The sequence below is a fragment of the Myiozetetes cayanensis genome, unplaced genomic scaffold, assembly GCF_022539395.1.
Source record: "Myiozetetes cayanensis isolate MyiCay16 unplaced genomic scaffold, myiCay2020 scf32, whole genome shotgun sequence".
Taxonomy (NCBI): Eukaryota; Metazoa; Chordata; class Aves; order Passeriformes; family Tyrannidae; genus Myiozetetes; species Myiozetetes cayanensis.
In genome coordinates, this window is record NW_026087544.1 from 3595681 (window position 1) to 3607944 (window position 12264).

The 12264-nt window shown below is 46.3% G+C and overlaps 1 protein-coding gene across 1 annotated transcript; it reads left to right on the forward strand.

Moving 5' to 3' along the window:
* Nucleotides 1-526: 526 nt before the first annotated feature.
* On the forward strand, nucleotides 527-11896 carry CAPZA1 (capping actin protein of muscle Z-line subunit alpha 1). The gene is made up of 10 exons (XM_050326721.1): nucleotides 527-613; nucleotides 4448-4511; nucleotides 4780-4831; nucleotides 5639-5702; nucleotides 6964-7170; nucleotides 7507-7586; nucleotides 8000-8078; nucleotides 9206-9277; nucleotides 9839-9901; nucleotides 10367-11896. The coding sequence occupies exons 1-10, from the start codon at nucleotides 575-577 to the stop codon at nucleotides 10505-10507; spliced, it is 861 nt and encodes a 286-aa protein (XP_050182678.1). The 5' UTR covers nucleotides 527-574; the 3' UTR covers nucleotides 10508-11896.
* Nucleotides 11897-12264: the final 368 nt, after the last annotated feature.

Below are 12264 nucleotides of genomic sequence, written 5' to 3' on the forward strand. Positions count from 1 at the left end.
CGGGGCGGGGCTCCGGCCAGGGGAGGCTGCTGGCGGAGCTTGTCACTGCTCGGAGCGGGCTCGGGGAGCGCACCGAGCGGTGCCCACACGGCAGCGGGAGCCCCTCATGGGGTCCCCGGGGCGCGGCGGCTCCGCCACGGCCGCTCTGCCCGTCACGGGGCGGCCGCACCCGTCTTTGTGATGGCGGCCGCGCGGCGTCTGCCCGCAGATGAGATGGCGCCCACCGCGCTTCCGGCCCGCCGCCCTCAGGCGTTGTCGCCAACAGAATGAGCGGGGCGGGAGCCCAACAGCGCTGCTCCAACCGAGCATCCCCCACACGGACGGCGGGAGCCTCGGAGGCTCCGGGATGCGGCGGCTCCGCCACTGCAGCGCTCCCGGTAGGGGGTGAACCCGCCCATTTCCATGATGGCGGCCTCCCGGCGTCTGCCCTTAGCCCTTATGATGGCGGCGGCTCCGCCTGTGCCCGCAGTTAAGATGGCGGCGGGCGCGCTCCCGGCCCGCAGGGCGGCGCTCCCGGCCCGCAGGGCGGCGCTCCCGGCGTGCACCGCGCGGGGCCGGGCCCGGAGCTGCCGAGATGGCGGACCTGGAGGAGCGGGTGTCGGATGAGGAGAAGGTAAAGGCGGGGGGGCAGCGGCGGCCGCTCCGCTCTGCTCCGGGCCGGCACCGCCGCCCGCGGGGAAGCAGCGCGTGGGGAACGGCGGGGAGGCTCCGCCGGGGCCGCCGGGCCGGGCTGTGGCCGCCGCGGGGCGCGCCCCCCAGACCGCCGGGCCGCCGCTGCCCCGGTGAGGGACCGGCCGCGGGTGCGCTGTTTGTTACCGGAGCAGCGCTTTGCGCTTCGTTTCCCTCTTTGCCTTTCCATTTCCTCGTTGCCCGGGTCTGGCTGAGGCGCCTCGGCGCGGCTTTGCGAGTGGGAAGGAACGCAGCCCCCAGCTGTGCCGGGGGAGGGTCGGGTGGGACATCAGCAGGGATTTCCCCCTGGAAAAGGGGGGGTCGGGCACTGGAAGGGGCTGCCCAGGGAGGTTTGGAGTTCCCCAATCCTGGAGGTGTCCAAGGAAGGGCTGGACGTGGCCCTCAGTGCTCCGGGCACAGGTTGGATCCGATCATCCTTGGGGGGGGGGGTCTTTCCCCACCTAAATCGATTCTTTGTATTTTCTGAGCTTCGTTTCCCGAACCAGCGAAGTTCGCGGCGTGTCCCGGGTTCTGTGCGACCCCTTCGCTTCCTAAACGCCCTCTGGGGCGTTTTCTGCTCCCCTCTTTCTGCATTGATGGAGATCCTGCGAATGGCACGGGGGTGGATGGAAAGGGCTGAGCGGAACCAAAGGGAACCGCAACTATTTTAGGAAAAGGGGGAAACGAGCAGATTGTTCCTCTCGAGGAGGAACGTGGGGAAATTACAGCCTGTGAGCAGCGCTGGGCTTTGTGTAACAAACGGGAAGGTCACGTTTTCTGCCAGGTAGCACCAGTCACCTGCAAACAGTAGTTTTAAAAACCCACTGTTACACTTTGTTACATCATAAAAGTGTTATATTTAGTTTCTTAATGTTGAGGAGGAGCTGTTCAAGCTGCTGGATTTTCCAGGATCCTCCGAGTCTGGAGCCTTGCTTTCATTTTTCCCTTGAACTGCCTATTTTAGCTTTACTACAGTGCCATTCATTGTGAACCAAGCAGAGCTTAAAAGATCCAATTCATCCTTCAGACAAGATTTTTGATGATATTGTTTGAGATAAGTATTACTGTAGAGTCCATTTTGTGATTACTCAGATGAGTCTAGAAGTTTCATTCTCTAAGTGTGAGTTTACCAGCGCTTTAAAGCAGAGCAAAAAAAAAAAAAAAAGGGGGAAAAAAAAGCCCCAAAAATCATTAGAGCAACGAAATTAATTCTGACAGTTTGAACTGATGGCTGAGCAACTTCCCTGCCCCTCAGACCTTCCCCATTTCAGAGTCAGGAAGTTCCTGTTTCGGGCTGAACTGGCACCTGAACCAGCCCCCGGGGTTGCAGAAAGTCTAATTTTGGTGCTTGTGCAGAGGAACATCCTGACACCTCCCTGCTGCAAACCGGCTCTGAAAACCACCAGCCGTGCAAGGGCTGACATTTCGAACTGATCACTCCCCAGCCCGTTTCCTGCCCCCACTGCTGATTTCAAGAGCTGCACTGCAATGGTTTGTGTTTTATTGCTCCAGGAGAGGGATAATTACCCAAGTGAACACTTGCAACCTTTGCTTTGTTCACAGCTGGGTTTGTAACAGCCTCTGGTTGAAGTGCAGAGGCCTTTTCTGTGTTGATCTGATTTTGTTCTTTCTTCCAAGTGAGAGGATTTCTGGCAGGCTGTAAAAATCTCTCATGTACCACTTGTTTTGTTGGGTTATTTTTTCCCTTTCTGTTTGTTTGTCTGTTTCTTTTTCCCCACAAGGATTTTCCTGTGAGAACCCACTGATCTAAAACTCAACCTATTAAAACCCTGACCCCTTCTGCAAGGGTTTCATGTTCTGCAGCCACAGCGTTATTGCATAAATTTGTAGAGGTGCTAAATTTTATGGCTTTTGGGAGCCTTACAAAGGAATCTGTGGAGAAATAAAATCTGGTCATGGCATGAGTGGTAGATATTTGTGAGAGCTTCAGCACAGTGATAGCCAGTGCTGTGCTTACACTTGCACTGGCTCAGAAAAGCACAGGGTGTCATTTTAGGGCTGGCTCTGAGCAAAGTCCCCAGAGAATTTAGAGCAGCAGGGTCCTCCTTAATTACTGCCAGGCTGTCTTCATCACCACCTAAATTCCTCCCTAAAAATTGACAATATTATGGCAGCAGTGTGTCCTCATTACGGCTCTTTAAATAGGGGAAGCTTTCAAGCAGTAAGAGCTCCATTCTTAGAATTGCTGCACATTTACCAACCGGAAACCAGAAAAACTAAGAGGAAAAAAAATTGGTTTGACATTCTATATCATATCAATTACACAAGTTACTGTCTTCCTAATCTTTTCTTTGCGTTGCTTAATTACCTCAGGCGCAAAGAATGTATCTATTTTTTTGAAATAGATGCTAATTTGGAAGATGATCTATTTTTATCTGAAGCTCAATCCAGTTAAGGCAGAGTTGTCACTTGATCCTGCTGGAATAAGGCAATTACCCATTGTTTGGAAAGGTGTTTATTTCCCTCCACGTCTTGCTTTAAATCATTATGTGACAAACAATACAAACAACAATTTCTAATTGAAGCAGGGGAGGACTGTGGAGAGAAGTGGGTTATTTCCAGCTCTGGCAATAACTCAGCTGAAGCAATTGGGTACACAGGGAGAATCCTTTGTTTTGCTGCTCAAAATGAAAAGTAGAAAGTAATCAGAGTGGTAATGAGCAGCTTTGCAGTCCCATTCAATAAATGTCTCGTTGGCTGGGAGAGTCTCATTGCTCAGCTTTGTTACTGGGCTTATCAGAGGAAATGTGACGTTTTTATTATTCTGAGGGAGAGGTTTAATTTGGTGACATTTCCTCTTTCATTTCTTCCAAGATGTTTCTATTCCCCTCGGCCCTGTAAAAGCCATAAAAGATTTGATAATGAAAACCATAAACCCTTACTAATCCCAACAGAATCAATACATGGACCACCTAAATTCTAACAGTGCCAGACATCTATATTGGATTCCCAAACCCAGTGGTGCTTTGTTACCTTTTTTTTTTTTAGAAGAGAATGGGTTTTTCCTTCCCAGCTTCAACATTCCTGGACGTTTCAGACTTGGCCTTTCCAGTTATTTATTGTGTCACTCACATTTCCACGATGCTCCATTTCCAGAGGGATCAGCCTCTCCTCCTCCACAAAGTTTCCTGTGGAGCAGTGACTTCTTCAGCCAGGGCTCAGCAAAAACAAGTTCCCTCAGTGACCTGCAACGTGTTGTCAGACACTCCTCTGTTGTGCTGTAGTTACAATTTCACTTTTACTGCCTTGGTTTCTGGTTCTTTTTAAGCCCTGGGGTTCAGGTGTCTGATTACTGGCAGGGATCAGGAAAAAACAGCCACACAAAAGAGCGGCTGGCCAGCATTCATAGCCCCTAAACAGGTCAGGACCGTGCAGGTTGAACAGTTCACACTTTTACAGGTGAAGTTTGCACTTGCTGGGTACATTTGGAATTATTATTACACTAAGGAAATTCTTATCTTTATAGAAACACTGAATGGCTTGGGTTGGGAGGGACCTCAAAGCTCATCCAGTTCCAACCCCTGCCATGGGCAGGGACACCTTCCACCAGCCCAGGTTGCTCCAAGCCCCGTCCTTGAATAGTCTAATGGGATATTTCTGTTTTGGCAATGCATGCCCAGATCTCTCCCTAAATAATCTGGCACCTTTTATCCCTGTCAGAGCTGGTTTTGTTGGTGAATTGCTTCAGCCTGTGTGAGCTCAGTGAATGAACTCAGTGCATTGTCTTGTCTTTAATTACTTTTCTGCTCCGTTGCAGGTGCGTATAGCTGCAAAATTCATCACCCATGCACCCCCTGGGGAGTTCAATGAAGTATTCAATGGTAAGTAAAGAAGGAAAAAAATAATCTCTGGTGTTTTTTTCATGTTTTATCTATTACAAAAATCTAAGGCTGTGCCACACTACACTGCTTTTAAGGTTAAGAGGTGGCTAGGAAAAGCATGCTGTCATTCTGGACTACATCTCCTTAATGAAATGATTTAATCATTTTAATGTTTGCCTTTGTACTGTTGAAAAATGAAATGCATGAAGAGAAACATTTGATCCAAAAAAAAAACCCCAATAACCCACCTGAACCTTCTCTTCCTCAGATGTCCGGTTATTGCTCAACAATGACAATCTTCTCAGGGAAGGAGCAGCACAGTAAGTCCTCTAACACTTCAAACACAAGTCAAATTACCATCAGATATTCTTCTCTTTTCTTGCACCCATCATTCTGTGACAAAGGAGGCCATCTGCTGTAATTCCTTACCACCCCTTCCAACAAAATACAGAAGGAAAGGTGTGGACGGCTCCTTTTGTAAGCCCTAAACTGGGATTTGTGCTGTATAAAACTGACAGGAAGGCACCCTGCCAAAAAGTTTAACTCTGCAGCAGCAGCAATGTCTGCTCATGATTTATAAAGCAAGTGAAGCCTGAAATCCTGAGTAATCCGTAACCTAAATTTGGAGAAAGAGCTGCCCTCAATAAAAAGCTTTCAAAAGACCTTGTTTACTTCCACAGCCTCATCAGCAGATGCTTAAAGATTACACATACAAGCTTTTTGATGCTAAGATTTGACTTCAAGCTAGGTGACATGTCAGTCAGCAGGTCTTTACATAGGAAAATGGTTGTAAATATGAGTCTCCTTGTTTGTTTACCTCTGCTGCTGTCTGAACTGTAGCTGGGCTGTTCCTGTTTTGCCTGGGCTTGCTCACATTCCCCCAGGCTTCCTGCTGTTCTACTTTTGAACTCTGTACTTTCCTGGTCATCCCTAAACAAACCTACCTTTAGACCTGGGCTTTAGAGCTGTCAACAATAAAAGGTATTGAAAATCCTTCGATAGTCCCTGTGTGTGTATTATTTGCCCAATTAAACCGAAGTTTTATGTCATAGAATCACAGAATGCACTTAGTTCTTGAGTCAGGATAAATGTGCAGCTAAAGCTCCTGTTCTTTTAACCCTCCACAGTGCATTTGCACAGTACAACATGGATCAGTTCACTCCAGTGAAGATAGAAGGGTACGAGGATCAGGTAAGGGGAAAACTTTGTGCACCTGAGGTTTCTCTTGCCTCACTTTGCAAAGGCAATAAAAATGTTGTTTCATCCAGAGGTTGACTCACAACTCAACAGCAGCAGCAGCAGCTGAGTCACTCATTCTGCTCACAAGGTACCACCTCTCCTCCTTCCCACACACAGCATTGTATCACCAACCTTCCTTCTCTGAGAACAAAGAATAAGTCAAATGTTCCCTTAAAGTCCTGCCTGATATTGCTTAGTAACTCCAGTTCATTGTTCCTTGGAGCTCCATGCTGAAGTCCCTGGAATTCTACTCAGGGTATGAATGATTAAAGATTACTGTCTATTTAAAGCTAACTTCCAAATCCTTATGTTGCTACTTGCTTACAGTTCCTACCGACAGTTGGTAGTAGATTCTTAATAGTTTGATTAATTTTCTGCATTTTTAATCCATTCCCAGCTACCCCCAAAAAACAAGCTGTGTCTTTGATGATACCAAAGCATTGAGTTGGTATAATGATTATACCTAATACCAGCCAATCTATACTAGCAAAACAATTTCCCTTTATTTTCCCTTTTTTGGGGGGGAAAAAGCAGCAAGGCACAGAGAAGTCAGAAAGCTGCCTGACCATCTGTTCTGTTCTCTGAGCCAAGCTCTGACCCAGCTTTTCTGGTGTCCCAGATATTCATGGGAGGCTGATATTTTTAAGAGGGCTGTTCAGAGCAATAGCTTTGACAGGAGAAAGTTACTGTAGAACCTGCAGAAAAAACCCCAGCAAACCCCAATAAAGTCAATATTTGGGAAGTCAGAGAATTATGGTGAATAAGAGCAAGGAGAGGGAAGATACTTTGTGCTTTTTCAGAAGTAGCCACATCTATGTACCCTTCTTGATCAAAAGGAGAACTATTGCAACATGGAGCATGGCAATAAATGGTAAATTCCAGATGAAAATTCTTCATTTGCTGTAGAAATTTAGAAGGAAAATAGCAAAATTAAAAGCAAAACCTCCTGCTAATATTGTGAGGACGCCCAACTTCAAGCTAAATATATTCATTATTATAATACTGCACTTAGTCTTCTGACCCAGAACTGGCTGTATTAGTGTGGAAACCAGAGAGTTACCTTCAACCTCAGTACAATTACTGCTAGTTGAAATTACCACTGAAAATCTCTCTTTCTTTATGCAGTATTACAGCTCAGTGAAAGAATCTGTGAAAACGTTGATACCCAAATTTACAATGACCTAAACTTATCTTCATTGCACTTCTTTTACAGGTCTTAATCACAGAGCACGGTGATCTGGGCAACGGCAGATTTTTAGACCCAAGGAACAAACTTTCCTTTAAGTTTGACCATTTAAGGAAAGAAGCAAGTGACCCCCAGCCTGAGGACACAGAGTCGGGGTTAAAGCAGTGGAGGGATGCCTGTGACAGTGCCCTGAGAGCCTACGTGAAGGATCATTACCCCAACGGCTTCTGCACTGTTGAGTATCCATCCTGTGTCCCTGAGAGTTCATTTCTGTGTGTCACTCAGTCCCTGAGTGGGCTCTGGGCCGGGCAGAGCTGTTGGAATCCTCCCTCCTCGCTGGCCTTTTGGCTGACTTTGGAATGACGAGTTCCAAAGAGGGTGCAAATCTCTTGGCGTGCACAGAGTGGTAAAGATGGATTAGACCTTCTTTCTTGTGCTCAGGACTGCCAAGCACCTTCACACCTGCAGGGAATGAAATACCTGCCAGTGGAGGTGTTGGACAGTGTAATTAGAGAATAAGACTGGCTTTCCTCAGCTCTTGGACCTTTTTAACTCTTTTTCTAAATGCAGGTTTATGGTAAATCTATAGATGGGCAGCAGACGATTATTGCCTGTATTGAGAGCCATCAGTTCCAGCCCAAAAACTTCTGGTAAGGCAATTTCAACATAGTGTGTTTTCTTCCTTTGCTAGTCCCCAAACCAACCCATCCCCTAGCTCTGACACAGTCTGAAGGGCAGGTGTTCTTGGGCTTCCTAAGAAGTTCTTCTGTAGTCTTGTTCTCCTTGCAACCCCCTTGGCACTTGCCAAAACCCTTCATGTGACCTCTCCTGAGGGAGAGCAGAGCTGGATAGATCCCCCTTTCCATGTTCCAGAGCACAAGCACACCAGAGCCACCCTGTACTGCAGCTGCTTTGTGCTCAGCTGTCCTTCACAAATTTAACCCAGTGACATGTAGAGACTGTGCTGTTGATCCTAAGGCAACACCAGAAACAGCTTGTTGGTTTTGTTGGTTTTGTTGTTGGAGGTTTCTGGGAAGAGTTCTCATGCTTTGATTGTTTATAGGAACGGGCGCTGGAGGTCGGAATGGAAGTTCACCATCACTCCACCGACAGCTCAGGTGGCTGCAGTGCTCAAAATCCAGGTGAGCTGCTCTTCCTGGCAATAACAGCAGGAGCTGCATTGTGCTTCTCTTACACAAATGCATTCAGCTCAGAATGGCATGCTGAAATGCAGCAGAGATGTCCTCCTCAACTCAGGATGCTAGTAAAGTATTCCAGAAATTAATTCTTAAATCTAATGTTTCAGACTTGGTCTGCAATCTGGCTTGTGGTTTATTCTGTAGTGTTGCCCCCAAAAAGGCAGATAAAAACTGCTTAGAGACAGAGTTTTATGCCTTTAAACAGCAGGTATTTATTGAGTGACGTCGGAGAACTCCCCAGCTCGAGCTGGGCAAAAAGAGTTCCGAAGTGGTCAGGCAAGGATAGTCAATTTATACAGTTTCTGATTATGATTACAACATATTCACGTACACATTCATGTTACTGTATTATTAGATTACAATATTCATAGCAGGTGGAGTTAGGGCGGATCTTGAGGCGTGGTCTTCATTTTGGGGAATAATCTGGTGGTACATCCTGTCTTACTTCATCGGAGGGTCTCAAATTTACTCCTCTTCGTTGCGTGAACTCCGGTGAACTCCTGAACTTTCCATTGTTTCGTGTTCTATCTGCTGAAGCTTGAAGAAAGCCTTGGCTTCAGGCCTATTTTACCCATTCAAATGTCTACCTTAGCTTATTTGGCCATAATTTATTACCTCTGAGCTCTTTGTACAGTGTTTCTGTGGGTTTAGGTCTGCTGCATTTGTACAGAACATAATTTCCTTTGAGCAAGGTAGAAAGTCGGGGGGGAAGAAAAGTGGGTCTTTGCAGTAAGATGCTTCAATTAACCCTTCTAAAGCCTTGTTTCGCTTCAGTAGCATTACCCCACAGGCCTCCAAGTCTCCTTCAGTTTTTAGGGCTAAAACCTCTACCTTGAATCTTTTTTGTAATTGCTCTTATCTCAACTCCAGGCGTTTACTGCATTAACATAATCTTGAACAAAGTCTTGACAAAGAATGAAACCTTTTAGAAAACCCACCCTGCTTTTAGTCTCCACGTAAGCAGAGAAGTCTGGCACAACGCTCTGTTGGGCCATTCTGGAAGCATTTGGGGGCTCCAGGGATTGTGGAGTGAGGGGTCATCATAACCTGCCTTCTGTCTCTTGGTCCAGGTCCATTACTATGAGGATGGCAACGTCCAGCTGGTTAGTCACAAAGACATCCAGGACTCTGTACAGGTGTCAGTAAGTGTGCTAAAAGTTCTTTTTCTTACCATAAGCAGCTGTTTTATTCCTTAAGCAGCTCACAAAGCATACACTGTTGTGACTGCATTCTCTTGGCTTTGAAGTAATTGTAGGATAATAGTCAGGGTAGTGTTTAGAGTCACATGGGAATCCCAGATGCCCAGCTGCCTAAAGTTTGACCTTACTAGAAAGGTTATGAGTTTGGGTTAAAGAGGACAGAATATGCTTTCCTATCACCATGCAAGGTGATAGAAACACTAAGAGACATTAAGGGAAATTAAGAAAGTTCTGTAGTACAGTAGAGGGAGCAACAGCTGCAAAATCCCCTATTTTACCAGGAAGATCCACTTTCCTTTTGCTCACTAGGGTGCAGCCCTGTTCCAGTTTGGAGCACAGGCCCTACCCAGGATGTAGCAAGTGAAAGGAGCCCAGCTACAAACACGAGCTGCTGGTGTTACCCACTTCACCTGTGCTCAGCCTGCCACTTGAGAAGAAATCTACTGTGTAGCTTTTGGAGATTGCTCTTAAACACGGGAAAATGTATTTTTCTCCTTTTTACAGAGTGATGTCCAGACTGCTAAGGAGTTTATTAAGATAATAGAAAACGCAGAAAACGAGTACCAGGTAAGATCAGTGCTGGTTAAATAAACTGTGGAATCATATCAGTCTGCCTTTACAGTTAATGGAAAACCAACCTCTGATTCTGTTTCTGGCTGAATCTGGTGTTGACTAAGAATTACTTAGAATAAAGGGTTACAAGCCATGCCTGGAACAGGCATGGGAGGGGAGCGGGTGAGTCAAAGTATTTTCCTTTGTGACAGTTAAAAATACCCAAGAGAATATTTATGCAACAGGTTTTTACATTGTCCCAACCTGTGTGCAAGGTGACTCAAGAGAGATAAGTCAGTGAAACACCTAAGGAGATGCTGTTCAGTCACCCTTTCACTTTGACACACACTGGTGGCTGCATTATTAATTTAGTTAATAGTGTGCCTTCACCTTCTAGGAAGGGGGTTGTGGCTTCACCACTGAGCTGTGCTTTCTCAGAGTGTGTTATGACTGGCCTGACCAAAGTGCTTGCCCTTGCAGACAGCAATCAGTGAGAACTACCAGACCATGTCAGACACCACTTTCAAAGCCTTACGCCGGCAGCTGCCCGTCACCCGCACCAAGATCGACTGGAACAAGATCCTCAGCTACAAGATTGGCAAGGAAATGCAGAATGCCTAAGGCAGGAGCAGGGAGGTGTATGAAACAAAAACAAACAAACAAATCAAAACAAAACGTGGTCCTATGCCAAGTAGATGGTTCCTAAACCAGAGCAGCATTTTTTTTAGGGCTTTCAAAGTTAACAGGTTTTCTAGCCTCAGAGGGAACCGTGGAACAAATAGCCTTGTCTTTGTGTTTTGTGTTTCCTGCCACGTGAACTTCCTGTTGTAATGCATTTAATAGGTCATTTGAATTCAGCCAGTCGTGGCTCCGAGGTATAGCTGTTTTCAATCACTGGTTGGAAAACTTCCTAGCTGGAAAAGCCCTATTGTAACCCCCAGAGGAGGGTGCAGAGCATTCCCTTCACCTGTATTACAGCACTCCAGGTACTCCAGTGAGTCTGTCAGACCTGCCAACAGCTCACAGCGCTGCAAGACAGTGGGTCCTCATGTATCCTTCTTCCCAACCTCCATGGAGCAGAAGGCCTGCAGGCTTAGATTTTACTGTATAAAATAAGTTTACAGGATCCTTTACAGAACTCCCTACTCAGCCAGCTCTTCCAGGGATGTAATTTTATTGTGGGTTTTTTTTTTTTTTTTAACTCTGAAAATCCACGTGCCCTAAAAGTGAACATCTCTGCTCTCCCCTCCCTCGTGTGCGTACGGTTACCAAACATCTGCATTTTTACAGAACCAAGTTCCTGTGTTCACTCACTGCTGGTCCACAAGGGCTGGATAGTGATTAAAAATGCAAGTGTCTACAGAATAATAGGTATGTTGTGCTTCGATGCTTTGTGGCAGGTTCATAGATTTGTATCACAGGTGTATGGATGGATAGTGTACAAAATAAATAAACTTGCACCAAAGTGAGAGAAAAAAATCCCTTTTGTCTCAGTTGTGGCCAGTTTCTTGTCATACTTAGAGGGGATTTTGGAATGAATCTCTTCTACATGCTTGCTATGTGTTACTGGCTTTTTTTTCCCCTGTAACATCAAGACTAGGAGTCCCACAAGTTTGTCTGAAGGGGAGGTTGAAGAGACATATATGCCTTTCTCAGAGCTCAGAACGTGGATTCACTGCAAAATTAAGCCCGTTTGGTGAACTCCCTTTGCTTCTGTTTGCACTTTTTGTTGTCACTGGGCCGCCTTGCAGGTTCTGGTTTTTAAACTGGCTCATGTCTTCCTGTTTTTAAATACACAAAGGAAGGAGTTGGGAAGAGAGGGATGGGGCTGCCTGGGCATCACACCTCAGGTTTTGCACAGTAATACCACAAAATAAGTGTGTCTATCCTTTGTGAGTTTTGTCTAAATAAAATATATTTGTATTTGCTGTTGAGACTGACCATTCATCCCTCAGGCATCCTCTGTATCAACTAGTCTAGTGCAAATACACTGGTCTTTGTTAAAAGCCATCTGTGTCTGTTCTTTCGTGGTCTCACTTCTGCTGGTGCCTGGTGAAGGCAGATGGAGAGGTGACTGCCTGAAGGCTGAGAAGTGGTGGAGTCAACATCCCTGAAAGAGCTCAAAAATGTGTGAATGTGGCACTTGAGGACATGGTTTAGTGGTCAGCAGGGTGTGATCTTAAAGGTATTTTCCAGCCTTAACGATCCCATGATTAAGGAGGGGCGGTGTCACTCCAAACCCAAGGGTGATGCTCCCACCCTGGAACACACACATGGCCACTGGAGGGCTGAGAACTTCCAAAATTAAACTAAAAGCAGTCACAGAGCTCTAATAAGCACCTCACCCTGGAAAACCAGCACAGACTTAATTCCGCTCC